The sequence below is a fragment of the Melospiza georgiana genome, chromosome 10 (genome assembly GCF_028018845.1).
Source record: "Melospiza georgiana isolate bMelGeo1 chromosome 10, bMelGeo1.pri, whole genome shotgun sequence".
Classification (NCBI taxonomy): domain Eukaryota; kingdom Metazoa; phylum Chordata; class Aves; order Passeriformes; family Passerellidae; genus Melospiza; species Melospiza georgiana.
The window spans coordinates 13,494,488-13,517,706 of NC_080439.1; the positions used below are offsets into that span (position 1 = coordinate 13,494,488).

Below are 23,219 nucleotides of genomic sequence, written 5' to 3' on the forward strand. Positions count from 1 at the left end.
CTGTTCTCTCACTGGGAAGTGCCAGGCTGCAGTGGCAGCTTGGGGTCTGAGTAATCGCAGGCATCCTTCTGCTGCTGTGCCTGGGTCTTCACTGCCCAGCTGGAGACAGGGATGCTGCTGGGGGCTCACTGAGCCTCTCCCTGCTCTGGGGCAGCCCTGAGCCTCTGCACCCACAGGGCATCCTGGGGCCAACCTGCTCTGTGCCCAGGGACACTGTGGGTGGCAGCAGCTGAAATAGCTGAGCACATCCTGAAATGGAGATGACACTTGGGTAAACTTGCTGCCTTGGGAATGTTGCGCTTCATATTGACACTCCTGAGAGATCATGGAAGTCACTGTGTCCATGTGCTAAACACAACTGGGATAAGTGTTCCAAGAAATTGTTGTACCTAAAGGTAGTAAGCAAGGAATAGATTTTTTTGGAAGTGAATGAAGTTGAAAAAGTTGAAAAAAAATTAGCAGAAGTCCGTAGTGGTCAGAAGCATTCTCTTCACTCACTTTCACTGGAAGAAACAAACATCTCCCATGCTATGTTTAGTGGAAATTTGCCAGTGAAACTGTGCAAGTTATCACATCTAAATATAGTCACAGCAACCTACAGGAACTAGGTTAATATTTTTATTAGCTGGAGGAGGATGGTTCTGCTTTTCTCATTTGGTTATTAATACCCTCTATAATGTGCCAAGGTAACTATCATTTACTGCAGTTTCCATTGTCTCTCTATTTATACTATATATAGAATAAAAGCATGTTTCTCTGCTCTTTGGTCAGGCACAGCTTAAAACAAGAACAAACCACCACAAAACCCAAACAAACCAAAACAAAAGAGGCCCCAGTAAAGACTAAGTAATCTAGAAAGAAAACTCTAATTCTAAGGGGATTTTAAATGCTATAATTACAGTTCTGCTGCACTTAAAAATTATTTAAGTACCACCTGCAACCTAAAAGTCAGTGGTGCAACAAAGACATAAAATAAAGCCTCGTCAACTCCTTCAAGTCTAATTAAAAAAAAGACCATGGGTAAGCATGCTATAAGGAAAACATTTCCCATGTAAATAGTACCTTTAAAATAGCTTTCTTTTGTTCTGTGACTGTTTGCAAACCCCAATCTGGCAGTCCATGTAGATTGCTTCATTGTCTGGTGGTGCAGTATAGGCTCTTTTACCATTTCATATCAGCATAAACTGTTTGCCTGCTCAGCTTTCTTCATTTTGTATTGTTCAGGCTGAAATCCCTTATGATTTGGCACATTATTCTCTTTCCTCCTGTTCCACAAAAGTCAAGTAACATACCAGACTCCATAGTGAATCTTGAAATACATGAATAATGTGTATTCCATTAAGAGAGAGTAACAATATCCCATAAAGAACAGTAGATTATTTTTTGCTTGCCAAACTGTACTTGTATGTTAGTTTAAACTTTCTTTGACTTAGTAACTGTGGAAGCAATCTGCAGCCCACATTCTGTCATTTCCATCATGTTGTCAAGTACAGATTTTTGAGATCTTTGCTGTTAGCATTTCTTAGTAATGTGTAGGTGTGAAATTCTTCAAAGCAAATTCCATGGTTAGAGTCAGTGAGCTGGTCACCTAGGAAACTTTTAATAATGGATCCAGTTGGCTTGATGATGCAATGCTGGTATGATCAGATTTTTCCAGTTCCCTGTAATTTGAAAATGTAGTGCTTGAACAAAAAGTAGTCTTAATTTCCTTCATAGAGGAAAATTCTCCTCTGCCTTCAGTTCTGTTTTAGTCACAGTCTAAGATACAATGGTCTTTATTCATTTTGTGGTGATTTCAGTAGAATTACTTGAAATTCCATGATCTTTGTAATAAGCTGTTTGAAAGGTTTTGAGCCATTATTGCTCTGTTTCTGTCTCTTTGTGAGTCCATGTGAACTCATTGCAGTGTGAGGTCCTCCTGTCCTTTTGAGATGTATTTAGGGGATTTTCTTCCGATTTTTTGCTACAAAAGTCTGCTAGCACTTAAGAGGGGGGAAAAAGGTGGAGCAAATTATCTTCCAAATGTGACTTCCCAAAATTTTTGCATTTTCAAGTTGAGTTGATGGAAGAATTTACAATATTTCTAGTTTCTTCTTTGCATGTTGTATTGCAGGAGCGTCTGGTTTGGTAGAGCTGGCAGTTGAAATTATCTCTAGGACCTTTGAGGAAAAGAATTGTGTCTTGCCCCCCTGCTCACAGACATGCCTCCCAGACACCCCCACCCAAGGAAAAAAATAAAGAAAAGAAAAAAGGCAATAGCAGGATGTGAGAGAAATCCACAAAATTGTGTGTAGTGGGGAGGGCAGGTAGAGATGTCATCTGCAGCTGAGGAACTTGGGCAGTGTCAGATAAAGCTGGAGGAGCCCTGCTCAAGGCACAGGCTGGTTTTGGTGGTGTAGGCACTGGGCACAGGGTGCTGTCACTGCTTAAAGGTCACACCTGTTCAAGCAGTGTCTGGGGAAGAGCAAGGTCACAAAGCAGATCAGGTGTTCTGCAATTTGCAGAAACAACACCTGAGTCAGGAACACCCTTAAACTGAGACCAATATCACATGTGCTTGTCTTATCCCTGCTGTGCCCCATGTACACCATGGAGCTGCTGGTGAGGATGGAGCAGCCAGAGCACTGTCACACCTGGCAGGATGCTCTGGAGGTGACCTGGTGACCAGGGCTGAATCTGAGCCATATTGCAGTGGAAACAGTACGAGTGCCACCTGAGACTTTTCTGCAGAGTTTGTCTGCTGTGGGTACTTCAGACAGACTTGAATTTCATTAGAGCAGGTGGTTTTATGCTGCTCTACAAACTGTCTGCATTCTGACAGGTATTTCTGCCTGAGTCAATGCACTTGAATATTGGCTGCAGAGCATTGCATGAGCGAGTTGCAAGGTGCATTTCTTCTATAACGTGGGAACTGGGTCATCATCGCTTGTGTTAACTTTTGCTGTTGTCACATAAAACAAAATGGGGAGTGGGGAGTGGTTTGAATACACTCAGGATGATGTCCTGGCTGTCTGAGGGCTGCTGAGCCTGTGGTGGTGGATGAGGCTGAAGAGTTAATAGGAATGTTTTCCATAGCAGACCCTTCTTGCATATGTTACTGTATTAAGGAAGGTAAATCCAGAAGATGTTTTATTGGCAAGTAATGCAGTAACAGGCACTCTGTCTGGAATACTCATCATAGGTGATTAGTTTTATTTTATTGTAAGGATTGATCTCATGGGCTCTGCTTAGAGCACAGCTATTGCTTGAACTTGGCCTGAATTGGGGAAGCTGCAATGTACTCTGACATCCAGGCTGGTCTGATTAAATACTTGATTTTAGGTAGGGATAAAACCTTCTCATAGCTTCAAATTATTTACTTTCATTATGCAGCATATTGCATAGGTTTCTAAACGTTGTTCAGTACTTTAATTGGGAAGCTATTTAGAGGAAATTCATGACCCCATTTGAACTGTGCTAAAAGCTCTGGAATGTGAGGAGGAAATTGGTTGCATGGTCACTTGGCTGTGTGCAATAAGAGGGCAAAATTAGCAGTGCTGTAATGTACCTATGCTCTGAATAAAAAAACCAATCAAACAAACTCCTTTCTCTTCTGTCTCTGCCCAAGGACTTAAAAGCACTAAATGCTGTTTGTTGAGGGTTTGGTTTCATTGGTTGGGTTTTTTGACTTGTTTTCATGAAGAGTATGCACTGCTGGCTTTCAGGGGAGCTCCTGGGGTTGGGTGAAGTTCTCTTACTACCACTCAGCTGTGTGGTAAGCAGTAACAGGATTAGCTCAGACTGAAAAGTAGCCAGTTATTTTTGTTTTGAAGATTTCTTCCTGTCCAGTAGTCACACTGTCTTTGTTTTTGTGTCTTGAACTAGTTGTTTACAGAGTAGATAGACTTGCTTTCTCTTCCAGAGGATAATTTTAAATACAGCACCTTGCCCATAGCAGTTTTTGTTTGGTAAGGTCTCACACCTGTACTGTGGCAGCATAATTGCCTTCTGTCTTTGAATGAGACGCAGAAAGTCATAGAGCTCCCTGAGCTAGTGCTGCTGTTCGTTGCATTTTATGTCACAAACTGTGCCCTGAAAGCATATTAATACATGTTCTTTCCTTTCCTTCCTCAGATAAACTTCTGGTCTTTACTGTAGCAACTAAAGAAACCGATGGCTTTCACCGCTTCATGCGAACTGCCAAGCATTTCAACTACACAGTAAAGGTATTGTGTGTGTTCTGTACCAAATGTTTGTGCTGTCCATGCTGTGAAACAGAACCAGTAAATGGTAGCAGACCTTGCCTTAGCTTCATTGTGTGCTGGGACAGAGGGAACAGCAGCAGAGCTGGGGGGCAGGAGGGGCACTTGCTGCGCTCCCTGATGCTCACTTGCTGATGCTCCTCTGAACCACCGTGGGAGGGAGCTGCTTCAGGGGTTTGCAGCTGTCATGGTCAGCATCCTCCTCACTCACAGGTTCTGGCACATTTTATCACAGAGCCTTGTTTTTCAGTGTGGCTGATTTTGTTTGTATAAACACTTCTGGGAGCTGTACTGCGCTCAAGGGTTTTTTGGATCTCTTTCCTTAAGCAAGGCTGGAGCACTGCTGCAAGGAAGGAGGGAGGCTCACAACTGAAAATGTCTCTGTGTTTCCCAGGAGCCTGTAATTTCTGAGAGGACAATGTGTCTCTATCTTTCTTTCCAGCCTTTTCTGCCTTGCTCCATGCCTCTGTATGTCACGTACTTAGGTTGGCCTCTGCATGACCTTGGGAAAAAGGGAGGGCACTAACCTTCTAAACTTTCCCCAAAATTGGTTGTGCCAAGAGAAAATCCAGGAATTCAGATGCTGGTATGAAATTTTTCTTCTTACTTACCACAGTGCCTGCACTATAAATAGGAAATTATTTGGGTCTTTGACATCTACCACTGAATTTAGAGGACTGAGAGAACCTTCCCTGATATGATAAAGCTGTAGTAGAGCACCTGAGCAGCCTGAGCTCTGGATACATCTTTTAGCTTTGCAGATTTTTCCAAACCATCATGCAATGTAGTTCTTCCAGGCTTTATATGTTCCAGAAACTTTATGTTCAAAATACATGAAGAGCTTTTTTTTACCCCTTTTTTGACATGTAATCTGCTATGCTTGGCTGGGGAGGAGTTTTATGTTTAGCTCAGTTTTAGCAGTGAGCTGTGTACTGGGAAACCTATCCTTTCCTTTTTGTACAAAAAACTTGCAATTTGAATTAGTTATACCGTGACCTACCCAGATCTTTTGTGCCTCCTGTTCCTAAAGGCATGTTATGGAATTTTAAAGGTCTCATTCAGAATGTTTTTCCAATACAGATTTTGAAACAATCCTTAGCTTTTTTTTCTATTTTTTTTTCCTGAAGGAGACACATTTGAGTAAATGGCAGTAGCAGGCAGTTGCTTGATTCTTATTTGGTGAAGAAATGTCTCTCTCATGTTTTTGCAGTGATGTCATGGTGCTGAATGTTGCTTCAGACATGGAAAACCTACGATGCTGGAAGTGCTGGCTTGCTATGCTTTAATGTGTTGCTTCTGCTTTAGCATCTGTTTTCAATAAGGATCTGCTTTAAAAAAGCCTCATGGGTTTGAGTACTAGCAAAAAGTGTTTTTTTTTTTCCCCTCTTATTGCAGGTTCTTGGAAAAGGTGAAGAGTGGAAAGGTGGTGAGCTGCCCAACTCCATTGGCGGAGGGCAGAAGGTTCGGCTGCTGAAGGAGGGCATTGAAAGCTATGCTGATAAGGAGGACCTGGTTGTACTGTTTGTGGAATGGTGAGCAGACCTGGCTTCTTGTCCTTGTGTTTTACTCTGGGTAGACATGCAAAAGTAGCTCCTGTGACATGCTGAAAGTTTCATGATGCTTTTGTTCTTCACTGTTTTATTTGAGAGAGTTGGCATCTTTCTTCATTCATAAAAATAGCGGATTGCTTTTGGAGCAATTGTTACTTTTTAGTGGATTTACAGATGTAAGAGTTCTGCTGCCTCCAGGGGGTAAAAAAATGTTGCTGGGAGCTGACAGGCTTTTAGGCAAGCATTTGTCCTCTCCCTGCTGAGCTGCAGTGAGAGCAGGATGTGGCTGCAGGCTGGGAGTGTGGATGGGAGGGGAGCAAAAGCAGCTCCAGAAATAAAGAGTCCAGTCGAGACCAGAGGCATTATCTTGTTCCATGAACTAACAGTGATATGGAGGAAGCTGGAAAATGGCTCCCTGAGGAAAGCATTTAACAGGAGACTGTCTGTGTGTTAGAGAGCTGAAACAAGTCTTGGTCTCAGATGTAGCCTGGTGCCTGTGCTCTCTGTGTGATGGAACATGGAGAGACAGAGCTGCTGTAGGTGCCAGATTATAGCTCACAGCACAGCTATGCTTGAACATCCTCCCTGCAGGCCAGATAGGCTTCTCCTGTCACTGAAAGCATAGAGCTCAAATGTGCTCAAAACACACATTCTCTGTGGCTTCCCTCTGCTTTTTCTCTTCCTCTTATTTTCCTCCTGTGGCAGCAGCATGGCCAGAGTAGCTCAGAATCCAGCTTGCAGCAGACACCAGGCCCTTCCACACTGCTGACCAGAGCAGGGTCACAGTTCTGCAATAATCACTGGAGGAAGGTGTGGGACCATGTCTGGAATCGGGGACAGGGAGCTCCAGTGGTGTCAGGCAGCCTTGGAGAGGGGAGCTGAGAGTGGGCTTGGAGAGAGTCGTGGATGAGTTCACCCCTGCTGCTGTACCATGCTGGAATGTCTGCCCCAGAATTCTCTTTCAGCTTTCAACCTGCTTTATGGATTTAAGACTTGACAGTTGAAAAAACTTAGGGGCAATTTTTCAAAGCTTGGCAGGTTTTGCACAGCAGACATCACCACAAGGCGAAGTGGCTGGACACTGGCAATTTATGGAAAGTTAATTTGTTTTGCACAAGTTAACACTTTGGGAAAGTTGGAGTAGCCATTAAATTGGTGGTAAATTCAAATACATTACTTAATTTTCTGTTCCTAGTTTACCTCTTGTGATGAGTAACAGAAATACCTAGAAAGCAAAAAATCTAAATAATTGTCACTGATTTATAAATAAGCATTATAAGGGATGCTTATTATGCTGAATATTTTTTAAGCATGCTTAGGTCTGTGGAAGTTACCTAATTTGAAGATATACATCCAGTTTTTGAATTTCTTTTTTTATTGACTTGTTCAATTTTGCATTTCCTAAATGAAAAACGAATCTTTCTAAAAGTAAATACATTGTTTGTTTGTTCATAGTGTTGTCCTACTAATCATACAAGAACTGAAACTTATAAAGGTTAATTTCAAAGATTTTTTTTGTGCTAAAGCTCGGATAAAACAAGCATTTCCCAAATGTTTTCTACTTACATCGAATTTCTTTGTTTCTGAATTTATTATCCTAATTCATAACAATTTTCTTCCTGTGTGGTAAAATATGTAAATTTATTATCACATTGGTACAGAGGTCTAGCTCAAATCTTTCTCCACCATAATTTGCTCTCTGGAGGGGCAGGCTGTCTGCTGGCACGGATGAGAGAGTACAGAGGACCATGTGTGTCGAAGTGCAAAAGCCATAATCTTTCTTCCCATGAAAAATCACAGGATATAAGGCCTCCCAAGTCCCTGAAGTCCAAAATCCAGAGTACATATTTGTTTAAAGCTGGTGGAACTGATTCCAGACAGGAGAGAAAAAACCAGTTTGCTGATTCTAGCATTATATTTTAATTCTAATGAGCTTTTGCATTTCCAGAAATCCTGGTTTGCAATTTAAACACTGATCAATGTGGCAGTAAGTTTGGAAAGGACAAATGTCACAAACTTCCTTTCTTCTTCAAGTGTTTTTTATTATATTCATTGTGAAGCATTTGGAATATTAATCTTGGGGGGGGGGAGGAAATGTCTGCTTTGCTTACTGTAACTAGGAAAGTAATTTCTAGGGAGCTGTTTACTTAACAAACTTAGTTTCTTAGTTTGGGGTTTTTTTTCAGCAGTTTTTTATATGGCTCAGAATTCTGGAAATAGTTTGAGCTTCTTCTGTGGACAGCTTGTGCCTATGTGTAGATAGCAAAATGCCTGCAGATGGAACACTATTTAAATTAGGCTTGTTTTTGCTTGAGCCAGCTTCTGGTTTGTTTTGGACCATTTCAGATTGAACTGGCTAATGGCCAGTGTAGACTGGATAAATTGGTTGGTGCTGTGACTGTTCATCCAGAACTCTCACAGATATCTCTTTGTATCGTGGAAGAATTTTGAAGCCTCTCAGTTTGTTCTTTGTTTTGTCGTATTTTTTTTCACATTCATCAGAAACTAAAGGATAATTATATTTTCTATGTGTCTCAAAATGGTTAAGGTGTGGTCCTGGTGGGGACACAGTCTAAGTGACAAAATAGCTTTGTGTCTGTTTTGTGACATTGCTAGTCACTAGTAGGCACTGTCTTGTGTTTTGAGCTCTCACCCTGCAGCTCCATTAGTAGTAGCAAGTTCTGACTGTTGAAGTTGAGGATGCAGAACTTGCATGGTCAGTTCTAGAGCACCTGAGTGTCTGCTGCAGTTTCCCTGTGTGGCTGGGAGTGCAGGGTGCATAGCCAGGATGCTTTGCTGCTGCAAAAGAGAGGGAGGGAGGAATGGATTCCAGTCCCAAGCATCTGGGAGCTTCAGGAAATGGGATTAGGTTGTGGAAACTTTGGTGTTTTTTTTTTTTTCTTTCTTTCTTTTTTTTTCTTCTTGCTTTCTACTTAATTTGAGGGATTTATGAAGAATAAATAAAAGAATCTGAGCTGTTCCTGCTTGCCAGGGAAACCTTCTTTTTCCTGGATACGTCCACACTGTTTTTCCCTGTCAAATTTTGAAGTCTTGTTTAAAGTAAGTGATTGTGTCATCCCTAATAACAGTAAAAACTGTCAAGGATAGTCTTGGGGCCTGCTTTGTGATGGCTTCAGTGGTGTAGACCTGAAGTGAATCCCCCCTTACAATAGGAGATGGGGTCTGAATAGGCCAAATGTTACCTGACAGAGCAGGTAAACAAGGCAAATGATGTATTTGGAGGTGTAAAGGAGTTTTCCTTTCCATGGAGAGAAAAGTGGGAGCCTCCTAAAGCAGCTGATGAGGGTGCTGTCAGCAAGGTGGAGGTCCTGCCCAGGGAGAGGTGTGGTGGCATTAAGTCACCTCTTGACAAGAGAGCCTTGACCATTAATGGCAAGTGTGGGTTCCAGCTGGATTAATAGAGCTGCATGATATCCATTGCAGGTTAGCAGCTCAGCTCTGGGTTCAGGATTATAAACGCTGCTCTATTAAGTAGCATATCCCCTTTCACAAGCAGAGCCTGTGGCTGGCCCAGCCTGTTGCTCAATTTGGCTTTCTTTCATGGGATGACAGTCCTTGGAAGCAATGTTCCAGGGTGCTGGGCTCCTTCCTGCAGCTGTAAGCCCTAGCAGCAGCAGCACTACCCTGCTCACAGAGGAGAAGCACAGCCTGCCATGAGCTGTTAAGTTAAAGGCTCAGACAGATCTCTTTTTGTCTGTCTGCAATGTGTCTCCTGTTTCTTGTGTGTTCTACAGGCTGGGTCTGGCATTGAGATGGGCTGCAGAAATTGAATGGAAAGGGAGTGAAATGTATTCCAGTAATTTTGGGCAGAAACAGGCATATTTTGTGAAACTGGGGAAGGTCCAAAATGTACAATTTCTTTCATGTCTTCTTCTGCCAAAGTTGCAGAAAAACATAACAGAGTTTTCAGAAAACCACTTACTTATATAGACTACATAACACAGTTCCTCTCCAGGGTTCATACTTTGCTTTGTGGTGAAAATATTTTCTTACATTTGCAAGACAGCTGTTGTTCAGTTCTCTTAGGCCAATTTCATGAAATCCTCTTTGAAGAAATGACATCTTGAATAATTTCAGAACTGTAATAAAGGAGTACCATAAGTCAGTAATGGTTGATCTGTTGGTGCTGTTGCTGGGTAATCCATTGCAATGCAAAATATTCTGTGTACTGGAGGTGGGAATGCTGCTGTCCTAGTTAGCCCAGCTAAAAGGCTTGCTAGAAAAGTCTAGGTGAAGGTTAGAGCTTGGTTTTGGGTAGCTGTACTGTTACTTTTCCTGTTATCAGGGCTAGTGATTTTCAATTTTTAAGGTATATGTGTAGGGCAAGAATATCCCTGTGTTCAGATGAAGAAGCTGCAAGGCTGAGATGCTGCCATTGAAATATTTTGCTGCTTCTATGAGAGACTAATCTATGATGTGATTCCAATTTCACTGTGACATTCTTCATGCTGTGTAAAGTGGGCCTTGAAGTGGGAGGCATTGGCACAGGTCACCCAGAGCAGCTGTGGATGCCCAATCCCTGCAAATTCTGAGTCCAGGCCAGATTGGGTGGGGCTTTGAGCAGGCTGGTCTAGTGTGTGGCATCCCTGCCCATGGTGGGGGCATTGGTTTGTTTGCTTGGTGGTGTTCCCAGCCCCCTGTGCCCACCAGGCATTGATTTAGATTTGGCTCAGCCACAAGAAGCCACCAGGCTTGGGATGCTCCATTCTTACAGGACCTTGGCCAAACCCAGGCGGGATTCATTCTGGTTTGGCACACTGTTGGCCTTTGGCTGTGTCTAACAGCCAAAGATGAGCCCCCCACCTTTAGGCCTTTATCCTCAATAGGAATTGTGACTCAAAGGCAGGTAAAGTTTTTCATAAATAGATATTGTATACTTTGAGCCTTTTAAGTCTTTAACACAATAAAGAGGTTGAAGGAGAAATCTATGCCTTGTTAGGATGCAATACACTTTTTATGGGCAACTAGACTTCATTGAGATCTAAGAGCCACTGCTGTTGTGTTTAGGAGCAAGATCATCTAGATTTTCTCAGGGAAAGTCATCTAAGTCATCTTTCAGTCCTACTTTTCATCTGTTAAAGTTTGATATTTTTAATTGTTGTTCTTAAAAACATAAGCAAAATAGGAAAATCAATTTCAGGCAAACAAAATGTGAAGAAAAACAAATGTCCAAAATGTGTAAGACTAAAAAGCAGGAGGAGAAACTACTTTGGAGAAGTAGTACTGATTGAAGTATCGCTCCTAGAAGGGCATACAATTTTTACATAGTGGTTGAATATGATATAATTAAGTCATTTTTCAGAATGAAGGGGCTGTTTGATTTTTAAATTTGAATAGTCCAGTTTTGAACACAGTAACATTAAAATGAAACCCACCTAACAGATGTATTTTCTTTCCTTTTAAGCTTTGATGTTATCTTTGCTGGGGGCCCTGAAGAGCTGCTAAAGAAATTTCAGGAAACAAATCACAAGGTGGTGTTTGCAGCAGATGGACTGATTTGGCCAGATAAAAGGCTGGCTGACAAATATCCTGTTGTCCGGAGTGGGAAACGATTCCTGAACTCAGGAGGCAAGTGGGATCCTCAAACACTTGAACTTGAGCATGACCCATCTCTGTTATCTGTTCTGTGTGCTTGTTGCATGTGGAGTTGTTCCTGAATTACCCAAGTACAAATCTGATGACTGGATATGCTGTCATCCTCCTGCCCTCCCCACCTGAATAGCTCCTCTTCTGTGCTCAGGCATAGTTTTCATTCAAATTTGCACAGTGTGTGTTTGGCAATAACTTGTGAAAAGCCGATAAATATGGTCAGGGTCTAGCCAGCAGCTGTGCATGGCAGTGCAGTGCTGTGCAGGGGTGACCCCATTGCTGCAGGAACAATGCAGAGCACAAGCCCAGCAGAGCAGCACGTGCTATTTATAGCCTGGTCACAGAATTCCCAAACTCTGGAGCTCTCTGCACGCAGGGTGGATGTGCTGGCAGCTCGGCCTGGCCTGGCAGCATGGCTTACACAGTTCCTTCTACGGGGAGTGGGAGCTGCTCCTGTAATCTCAATGACAGATGAATTCTGGAATCCTCCTTTAAATGCCAGCTTTGCCAATAATTTAGCACTTGATTAATACATGCACTGATTCAAACACTGTGCTGTGCAGAAACTATTGAGTGTTTCATTTCTGGGGCACCCTTCTTCAGTGTGCAGATCTGGTTCTTTTCCTCACCTATCTGTCCTATCTTTTTTTTTATTTTGGTGTATGTTTGTTTTGAGTTGAATTCTCATTATATTTCTGGCAGTATTAGATTCAGACATTTCTGCCAGTAAGAACTGATTGATGACAAGGAAGCTTTTTCCACAAATGGGCTTCTTGGGAAAGTGATAGTCTGATATCATGCTTTGGCCTTCTCACAACTATCCTGGGCAGATCTGATTTATTTTTTTCCTTAAGATACCATTAGTATAAAAATAGCCAGTAATTATTAACTGGAACTAGCCAATAAGTATTAATTGGAACTTTTTGAAACAGACCTGTTACATACCTCAGGAAGAAGATTGGATTTTGAGCAAGTTTTGTAAATTTCCTACTTTTTCTTTACTGGCAGCAGTAAAGAAAATGAAGTCCCTGGTTGCTGAACAGCATTGCAGGGTAGTGTTTTTTATGGAAATAACCTGTGTGTGTGATGTTGCAGGATTTATTGGTTATGCTCCATCCATAAATCGTATTGTGCAGCAATGGAATCTGCAGGATAATGATGATGACCAGCTGTTTTACACCAAAATCTATGTTGACCCATTGGCAAGGGTAGGTAGTAACTTGCTTTATTTTTTCTTTCTGCTTGAAGTAACATGCTGCTCCTCATAAAACACCAGGAGATGAAAAGAGAAGGAATGCTGTCTATACTGGAGTGCCATGTTGACAGTTGTTTGTTCTCCTGAGGTTCCTACTGCTGGAATGATGAACAGGCTCCCAAAGGGTCATGACTTGATATATTATTTCAGGCTGCCTTCAGCCCCAGGCAGGTTGTGCTTCATTGTTAGAAATAGCAGCTCTGAGGTATATGATCAGACGCATTTATCTCAATGAGGGTCCCGTGTACTTGGCAGTTTGATGGCCAGAGAATGTGGCATTTTGCCAGGGTGTCACTGAACTACTTGCTGATCCAGTGTTTTATACTTTGGCTTGCTGCCACTTCAGATCCTGCCTTCAGCTTTCTGTGCAAATAAGTTCAATAAAGCTGCATTGTAAATTTTGGGTGAAGATCTTTGTATCCTCACTTAACAAAGTTCTCTGCTGAGTTGCAGCATTGAAGCATGATAGGTGTTAGAGGTGTGTCCCTAGGGCTGCAAAAAGGGGGATAAGGGAAGCTGACAGTATATTGATGCAAAAAGACTTTAGAAGCTGATATAGAAGAATTTGGGAAAGGATTTTGGGAATTTGTATGCTTAAGGCAGATGCAAAGTTTTTGAAATATATACATGTTTTTTCTGGCATAACTTAATGGAAGATCAGGCCTGTTTGGATAAAGATTCAGAAAAAGAATATTTCTGTTGGAAGGGACCTGCAGTGATCATCTAGTCTGACTGGCTGACCAATATGAGCCTGACCAAAAGTTAAGGTGTGTTGCTAAGCTCATTGCCAAAATGCTTTTTAAGCACTAGAGAGGCTGGAGGTTTTGACAACCTCTCGAGGAACGGACCCAGGGTTTGACCACCCTGTTCATAAAGAAATGCTTCCTAATGCCCAGGCTGAACCTTCCCTGGTGCAGCTTTGAGCCATCCCCACCAGCTCAGCACCTCCCTGTCCCCTTGCCCTGCTCAGGAAGCTGCAGGGAGCACAGAGGGGCCCCTCAGCCTGCTCCTGTAAATGAGGCAAACCTCAGCTGCTCCTCATGGGAAATTCCCTCCAGCCTCTAATGACTGAGTTGCTTACGTGCAAGTTCAGTCAGATGCCAGGTATGCAATTGAAGAGACAGGGTGTAGAGATATTAAAGCTGATTCTGCATCCAAGTCAGAAGTAACATAATTGGTTGTCTAAATGGATTGTCTTCTAGACCAGAGCTGTGTATCTGTGCAGAGCACTGCTGCACCATAATTCAAAACTCTTCCATGGTGCTTGCTGTACATCACCACTGATTCTCTCTGTAGTAATAATGTGCCTAATGCTGTGGAATGTGTAAGAAGATCTTGGAAGACCAAAAAAAAAAAAAAGAACATAATCTGTTTTTAAGCATGTTTGAAATGTTACATACTTGAATCAGCATTTTAAAAATGGTAAAACATGGTATTTAAGTAAGCTAGGATTAGTAATACAACATTAGGAACATGTTTTAAAACCACCAGTGTTTTCTATCCTGACATGATACTTGAATTTGACTTTTATATTTTTGTGACTCTGAAACACAGCATGTTTTGTTTCTTGGCCAAGACTAGTTAATTTTTTTTAATGACACAAATTTTCTTTGGCGTATACTGCAAAACTGCAGTTCCTGTGGAGAGTTATGACCTTTATCCTTCAAGTTTAAAGTTTCTGCATATGCAAAATAATTGCTATAGAACTGCACAACTTGGGAATACAGACAAATATAGCAGTCTGAAGAACACATTTTCCCTGATTCCTTGCTGCCACTGTGGTATAATTGCAATGTGGCTGTAAAAACATTGGCTTTTAGAACGCCTCAACAGCTTTGGTGCTTTGATTTCAGGAGCGCATTAACATCACTTTGGACCACAAATGTGCAATTTTCCAGACCCTAAATGGAGCTGTTGGTAAGTGTATGATTGGCACCTTGTGTTTTTCATTAACTGTTATTAACACTTCTTTTTCTGCTTAACCATCAGTGTAGTTCTTTAAACATGTGCTTATTTTAAGGGAGTATTTGGATGGGTAAAGCTGATCACCAGATTAGTTACAGGTCTTTGGGGTTGATTGTGAATTGAATGCTCTCATTGTAAAATATTTGATTTAAAATGGAAAAAATAGTTTTAAATAAATGAAGTTGGCAGTAAATATAGAGTTAAGGATAACTTTTCTATTTGCCTTTCCAAAACTTAATTACAGGAGTAAGATTAGTAATTAAAATTGCATTTTAGATGTTCTCAACCAAACAGCTATACATAATGAAATTGAATAATGTAGAATTCCCTTTATTTAACTGTCATGAATTTAAATGGAAAAATGCATCTGTGCAAACTTCCTTTCTTACATCTGACCTTTAATTTTGGAACAACTTTCTTGTAGTCAGATCATGTCTGAAGTAACTGATTGCTCAATAAATAGCAATACTGAAGCTACCGATGAGAAACTATGAAGTTTGATGTCACTTTTCTTATCATAAGGAGCTTAGAATTCAAGATCTAGTTAGAAAAAGTCAACAAAAGCTTCTAAATAAATAATACTGACAATGATAGCAACAGCAAGATATATTGTATCATCAAGGACTTAAAAACTCTGAAATTTTGGCTTTTCTATGAACTTACTGACCTGCTTTGTTGATTTTCAGATGAAGTCCTTTTGAAATTTGAAGAAGGAAAAGTAAGAGCAAGGAATTCAGTGTATGACACCCTACCAGTCACCATTCACGGAAATGGTCCAACTAAAGTGAGTGACAGTTTGGTTTTATTTTCACGTAAAGCCAAAACATCCATGAAGGTAAAAAATGAAATGGTAGGAGTATGAAACAGTCATAGCACACCACCAGTGCACATTTCCATTTATTGTTATTAGGAATTGAGAGGATAAAAGCCCCCTTTGAATTCATGTTATTCTGCTGTCACTTGATATTACTGCTGAAACAACTAATTTTGCTCCCAAATCCATCACAGCATGGGGTATTAGAAGCAAGTAAGCTTTTGTTAACTTTTTCACTAAAACAGAGCTGTTCGTGAAGCCAGTGAAGAATGTCCATCTGGTTATTAAATCAGAATAACAGGGGCAGGATAATCTAGCCAAGAGTGATGGGCTGGGACATAAAACAGTAGCACATCTGTTCCTACCCTAGACCCAGGTGTGTGTATACACATATATAAAAAATACATTGCATTAAGGCAGAAGAAAAGTCTCTTTTGCCATTGCCTTCAGTGTCACTGATCACTGCTGTCACTGTGCCCATGGCTTGTCAGCTTTGGGCAGGTGGTAGAGCCCTGTCTGCCCTGTGAAATAGCTGTTTTGACAGGTTCTGTTCATGTGTGAGGATTCAGTGGTTCAGAGGTCCCTGCACAGTTTCTCAGGGAAATGGCTGTGTTTGGTAATGTGGCAGCTGCATCTCTTTGTTCTGTGCAAAGAAGTGTACAGATGGATCACTTACAGTAGTGTCTGTTGGATGAAGGATTGGGCACGACTACTTTCTGATTTCTTCTGAATAAATGTCCCTAACTGTAGCTCCTTATTTTCAGAAAAATGCCTTTCAGGAAAATGAAGTAAAGTTTGAAACTCACTAATATCCCAGGGACTGCTTCTTCTTTATTTTTATACTTGTATTTTGATTTTGGAATCAGTGAATATAATGATGCCTTTATCTGTTTGCCTTATAACTACTCAGTAGGGGTGAAATGTATCACCAGTTCCTTCAATTTTTGCCTCAGTTAAATCCTCAAATTCTGTCATCACTGGCTTTGCTGACATGTTGCCAATAAAAGGAAAAGCTCTGTATTTTACAGTTGGGCAAACAGCACAGGAACTTCTTATATTAATCCAAGAGTTATGCTACATTAAAAAAAAAACAACACTCCACCTCTGCCTGTAGTGATGTTTTAAAAACAAAGATGAAAATTTTGCTATGCATCACTTTGTCAGTGTGGTTAAATTCTTCTGTTTTAAACCCAGGATGGAATCAAAGGGGCAAAAGTATATTGGGCAAAAAGTTTTCTCTAGTTTCTATATAAACTAGCATAAAAAAATTCCCAGAATTCACTCCCAATAGTTTAAATTACTTTATTCATGAGATACTCCTGCTTTGTACTTAATCTCTCTAATCTGCAGGTTAGTAAATTGCACTGGTTGCGCTTCTCGAAATGTGTACCAAATAATTTTTACATTGTGATGTGTAATACTTTTATTTTTCACCTCAAGTGCATGTAATTTTTGAGATACTTATTTTTGTAGACTTCATGGTACATATGTAATCTGTTTTTTCAATAAAAAGAATGAGAGAGAATTTTTTAATGTATGTTTCTTGTCAGTTGCCTTTAGCTACAAGTGATTAAATGTGTAAACCTGAATTGTTTGAAATGTACAGATCATCCTTTGCATGCATCTTTCATTAATTTAAATTCTTCATTTATGTGTCAGATTCACCTGAATTATTTGGGAAACTATATTCCCAACGCTTGGACCCGGGAAACTGGCTGCACTGTCTGTGATCTGGATTTACTGGACCTGTCAGCAGTCAAGGTAAGAGCCCTCTGCACTGGAGCCCTTTGGGTGCAGCTGAGAGGTGCTCAGTGATTCCTGAGGCCAAGTGGCTTCTTCATGCAATGTGTTTTACTGCTTTCAGGAGTATATTTATACAGGTATTTTAATACAGGTTTGCACAGTGTTACTGAAGAGGATGCCTTACCCAAAAGACCTCCAGATTTTCACCTCTGTTCACTGAGGGTGAATGAGCAATTTTTGAATTGTGCAAGGTTCTAAAGAACAATTAGAATTTTGGAAGAGGTAGAAAAACTCTAGATATTTCAGATTTTTTTGACCTACAAAATAGTCAGATGTCGCTATAGGACGCGAAACAACACGAGGGCACACACCAGTGCTCTCAAGGTGAAGAAAAAGGAAGTTTATTTTCTGACTCCAACATTTATAGTTTTCCAAAAGTGACAGTGGAATGGAGGGTGACAGTGCCACCTCTCCAATGACACTGGACAAACCAACAGTCCATCAAATTTCTCCTCCTCCATAAAAGAATGAAAAGCAATAAGTTATTTACAGAAAGTGTGTGAGAAAGTTTGTTACAAGAATGTAAACATCAGAAGGCTTAGAAAATCTCTAAAAATCAGGGTGACAGCCAAAATGCATCATTTGAGCAACTTGTGTTGCAAATAGAGTTTAATAGTCAACTATCATGCTTACAATTACTATTTTCTGAGATTAAACAGTCCAAAACTGCTTTGCCTTGTAGAGGAAAATGCAAATATTTGTATTATGTAAGCAAATGTGTTTCTGTAGAAGAAGATCTGGATCTCAGTACAGTTTTCAGCATTCTTGTAGGACAAATACACCCATACACATGGCATGTGTGTGTATCCAGTACTTGGCAGCTTTGGCTCTTCCACTCCAAGCATGTTGTCTTTCATGTCTCTGTAAATATTTCAGCTTGTACACAGTAAATTTGAGGCAGAGTAAATACTGACCTCTGCCATGTGGAATTGTAAGACTTGGACGAAAAAGTAAATTCTGATTATGTCTAACAGGATCTTTCCAGCAGATGTTTCATTTCTGTTCTGTATTGAAGACTTGAATGAGAACAGGTCTTTGGAAGAGCATGTTAAGGATAGCATGAAAGAAATACTGGCTTGTTATCTTTGTAATGAAAGGAAAAAGTGAAACAATTTCTGGGCAATAAGTAGCTAATGGACTGGAATATAAACTAAAAAAGTTTTTGCTGGAATTTTAATAACTTTCAGATTCTTTCTCTGTTTTTAAATTTTATTTTCTCTTTTAAGATAAACATTTGAATGGTGTTATAATTAGATAGTGTATGCACTCCCATCATAAATTTTACCTGAGGAAAAGATGTCAAAGATTTTTTTCCAGCGATGCTGGTAATTATGATGTGGTTTTGGAGCAGTTAAATCTGAAAGCCAGTAAGGGGGATGCAATGATTTACTGGAAAGCTTCCTATAGTTTCTATACATCTGCTTGGAATGTGTCTTCTTTACTGTAGTACATTCTTTGGACTCCATGCCTCACTCACTCTGCCAGAAGAAATAACAAGGCTTTTCCTTGGCCTCAGGGGAGGTGTTTACTTCAGGCATTTCTAAGTACCAGCAGGATTTCATTTTCTGAGCGTGCTCTCTGTTCAGGCCAGTCTGGTTGCTACTTAACAAGAAATTTTCAGTGAAAAGAGCAGTTCCTGTTCTGTGCCTCTAATGGTTTTCTCCATATTGTTTTATTCAACTGTCTGCATTTATACATTCATATCTTCTGAGGATTTTGCTTTTTTTTTGGGATTGCCTATAAAGGAGCTCAGAGGTACATATGCAAGGTCTTTGCTCAGTCCTTTCCTTTTGACAGAAACAGGATCTCCTGGGCTGCAATCCTGACTGAGTTGTGGAAAAACTCAGTAACTTCTCTCTTCTGGTAATGTCAGCGGCCTCTGCCACCCCCAAATTAACCACCTGTTCAGGTAGAAGCAGCATAATGGAAAATAAGTTGAAGAGGGCAACTGGACTCAATAAGTGCAAATTGTTGCTACTTTCTTAAGGATTTTGGGGTTTTTTGGTTTTTTTTTTGGTTTTTTTCTGAAACCTAAATTAAGTTTGTTGCCCAACTTAACCTCCCTAGAAATGCTTTTAAACTCTAAAGCTTCTTACTGGTGTGGAGACTTTCCAGTGTGGCTGAAAAGGATGATCTCACTCCTCATTTCACTGGCAACTCTTGTGGCAAGAGGTCCTGGACTTTGTTCTGTGCAATTGTACTGAGACATTGCCCTGTGTTTCTTCCAAAAATTGTCTTACACTCAACTACTGTTTATTAAAAAGTAAACTTTTAAAGTCAAATACATGACCTCACTGAAATGAGAAAATCTATCAGAGAAAATGCAACATCTGGGTGCAAACTGGGTATTCCCAAAGTGGTTTTGCTGAGAGGCAACTTCTGATTTCACATACTTAAAATGCTCATTGTGACCTAGATTCAGATTATGCAGTGACATCTCTTTGTGGCAAACCAAGGTCTGAATTGATGACCTCTGTGCTTTGAGGAGATGGAGTTTACAGAAATTTTTCCCCCTAATTTCTTGAACACCATTGTGCTTTGGTCACTCTGAGATTTCAGTGTGGAGCCAAGCAGTTCACATTTCAGTGTAATGAAGCAGTGTCAGTAATTTCTCATTGTCCCTATAGCCTTTGCACACCCAGCCTGAACCTCTTTCTGTTTCCCCTGGAGAACAAGGGGAGAATGACTCTGAGTTAGGAAAATTCAAAGTACAGAGGCTGCAGCAGTTGTAGCTCAGTGTGCCCAGCTTAGCCTGGGCAGCTTTCCTTGTCCCTGGCCATCAGTGGCGCCTGGCACTGTCACATTTCCTGAAAAATCCCTTCGCCAGGATTTCTTCTCCTGGGAAGATGAGAAGCCTCAGAGCAAAACCAACATTATCTCATTTGCTTCTCCCTGTTTTGCCGCTTGGAAATGCGGCTGGAGATTGTTTACCAACAGGTGCATATTTGATTGGTTTCATGTGAATTGTTTTGACTTAATGACCAATCACCATCAGCTGTGTTGGACTCTGAGGCGTCAGTTGCGAGTTTTTATTATTCATTCTTGTTAAGCCTTCTCTCTGTATCCTTTTTCTTTAGTATAGTTGTAGTATAGCATTAATTTAATAGATATAATATAATAAATATAATTAATATAATATAATTAATACAATATAAAACATATATATGTTGTATATTGTTATATATTGTATATTATGTTTTATATTATAACATATAATATACAATATATAACATAATGTATAATATATTATGTTCTATATTATATTATATATTATGTCATATATTATATAATATATAATAGCATAAAATAATAAATCAGCCTTCTGAGAACATGGATTCTCATCTCTCACCTTGTCCTGGGGACCCTCTCAAACTCAAAGGCACCAGTGCCTGTGCCAGCCTCAGCAGTGCCACCAGAGAGGGGCACAGGTGCTTGGTGGAGACACAGCAGTGCTTTGCTGATTGTTCTGCAGTTTTTGGGGTGTCTGAGTGGCTGTGCTTCCCCAGCAGTCCTTATGAGGTTTGCAGCTGTGAGCAGGAGGGGTCAGGGCATGCACTGGGTATTTCTGGGTTCCCATGCAGACACTGTGAAACCTCAGCATGTGTTGATGCTTTATCCAGACACTTCTCAAGTGGGTGTTGGCCTGTTTAAAGAGCTAGCTGGCAGCCTTTTGTACTCATATAAGGTTTCTCTCTGAGCCTTGTAATGGATTAGACTTTTATAGTAATTGTCTGGTTTAGAGATGGAAATAATTTTTAGTCAGTGTGTTTCTTTGTGTAGGAGTTGAGGCCTTTGAAGGTTAATTTTTTTTTTATCTTGCATACTGCAGTAATACATTTCAGGAGTAAAAAAAAGTGCTGTGTTTCTTTTAGTGGTCATGATCTCATGATTTCTATCAAGCACATACAAAGCAGCCAAATACCATCAAAAGATGTGAATTCACTTTAAAATAAGGGCCATGAAAGTTCAGTATTCTTGGATGTAAGGAGAGCAGCTCTGTTAGTTTGTTAAAGATCTCTCTAAAATCAGTGAGTAGGGAAGGAATGCAGGGCCCAGTTAAAATGAATGGGGAGAAATAGTGCATATACATTTATAGAAGGATATTGCAGTCTTTGGCTTAAGGTACAGCTGAGTAAAATATTTTATGGTATTTATTCTTTAAGTATTTAAAAAAAAATTGCTCTCCTCTATATTTTCCTGTAAATGTAATCTGTGTCTGTTCCTTTAAAAAAAAAAAAGAATTTGCCATTCTGTTCTAGATGTATTTCCTTAAATGATTCTTTTGCTGTTTTAGTGGAGTTTTTTTTAAAGTAATAATTTTAAAACCATATTACATTTTTTTCTACTTCCAGTGTGTGTTTCATACTAATATTAAATCTATTATCTTTGCGTATTTTGTGAAGCCAGTGGAAATAAATGGGGTGCATAGCACTTCTGAGCACACTGGCTTTGATTGTTTGAAAGCTGTGGGGACTAAGTTTACTACATGACGTTAGTTGCTCTTTACTATAAATAATCTTAGAAAAGAGGCAAGTCTTATTGGTTGTATCAAAATATCATTTTTTTTAGGAATATCCAAGAGTAAAAATTGGTGTTTTCATTGAACAACCCACTCCTTTCCTAACTAAATTTTTAGACAGACTGTTGACTCTGGACTACCCACGGGAGGCACTCAGTATCTTCGTTCATAATAATGTAAGTATGACTTTATCATTGTACAAAGTTTCAATTATGGAAATTATGCAATGAATCAGAGTGTGGAGTACATGGATTTGATATAAGAACACAGTTAAAATGCATAGGAAGAGATAATCCTTCAGATTGTAGTATGCAGAGCTGGAAAAATTAAATGAAGTTGTGTCAGGACTTACTGAAGTCTATTTAAAGAATTTGCTTAGATTATTTAACTAATGAAAAAAATGTATTTTGAAGTGTGTGCTTCTGGAGGAAGTATTGACTGACATAAAACAATAGAGTAAAATAAGAACAGAACAGTTCCAGCTGGAAGGGGCCTGCAGTGACCATCTGGGCCAACTGCTGACCATTGCTCAGGACTGAGCAACAGTGACACCAAATTGCTAACAATTGTCACCAAATTATTAACAACTGATAGTTGACATGGGACCTTGCTTTCATCTTGCTGATATCCCAGTAAAATTTTTGATATTTTTGTTTCTGTTGGCACTCCTGCTGGGTCCATGGAAAGATTGGTGTGTTCAGATGTATTTTGCCTGGCACTGCAGATAAGTTGTTTTTGAACACTCCCTGCTAATTGCCTAATGATCTGGCATTGCTGATAATTCCCCAGTGACCCCAGTCAGTGTTGCTGTTTTGGGCAGCCTGGTCCAATAGAAGCTGTCCCTGCCCAAGGCAGGGGGGTTTGGAAGGAGATGATATTTAAAGTCCCTTCCAATCCAAATAATTCTGTGATTTTAATGAGTGAGATGTCAAATGTGTGCAATTATTTTGGAAAAAAAAAATGAGGCTGGAAGAGAAATGGGAGTAAAATTTAGTTGTACCCGTTTTCAGTGTGCATGCATTGCTGTTGTTGATATGATAGCAAAAAGGGGATCAGTAGGAGAAGTAGAGCTTATCTCTAAAGTGTTCATTGTGGTTTTGTAAGGGGATTTTGAGGGTATAAATGTGATGGGCACATGGGAATTGCAGGCTGTATTGGTTTTGTAGCTTCAGCCAAAAGTTTTGTGGTGTTTGAAATGAATATAAAGACTGAACAGCTTTTTATTATAGAGGGGGAAAATCCCTACCCAATATTTCAATTATTCTAATGGCAGCCATAGTAGGCAAAAGCTACAATGAGGGCACAGGTTTGGAAGGACCGTGTGCAGCTGAGAGCTCTTAAATAGAGATAAATAGAAAGGTAAGGAGGAGGGTAAATAGGAATTAAAGGAACAATCAGTGGGACTGCATTTTAAACAAACAATGGCTGTGCCTGTACAGGTTGGTACAGGTTCAGCTCCCTC

General features: G+C 40.2%; 1 protein-coding gene across 3 annotated transcripts in view; it reads left to right on the forward strand.

The window, feature by feature from the left end:
- PLOD2 (procollagen-lysine,2-oxoglutarate 5-dioxygenase 2) overlaps positions 1–23,219 on the forward strand; it is a 49,024-nt gene that overhangs the window by 11,195 nt on the left and 14,610 nt on the right. For all 3 annotated transcript variants that reach the window (XM_058031137.1, XM_058031138.1, XM_058031139.1), the window contains exons 2-9: positions 4,114–4,205; positions 5,637–5,773; positions 11,217–11,380; positions 12,497–12,609; positions 14,510–14,573; positions 15,308–15,405; positions 17,095–17,196; positions 21,808–21,933. In XM_058031137.1, the coding sequence (XP_057887120.1) occupies positions 4,114–4,205; positions 5,637–5,773; positions 11,217–11,380; positions 12,497–12,609; positions 14,510–14,573; positions 15,308–15,405; positions 17,095–17,196; positions 21,808–21,933 (896 nt within the window). The remainder of the gene's footprint in view (positions 1–4,113; positions 4,206–5,636; positions 5,774–11,216; positions 11,381–12,496; positions 12,610–14,509; positions 14,574–15,307; positions 15,406–17,094; positions 17,197–21,807; positions 21,934–23,219) is intronic.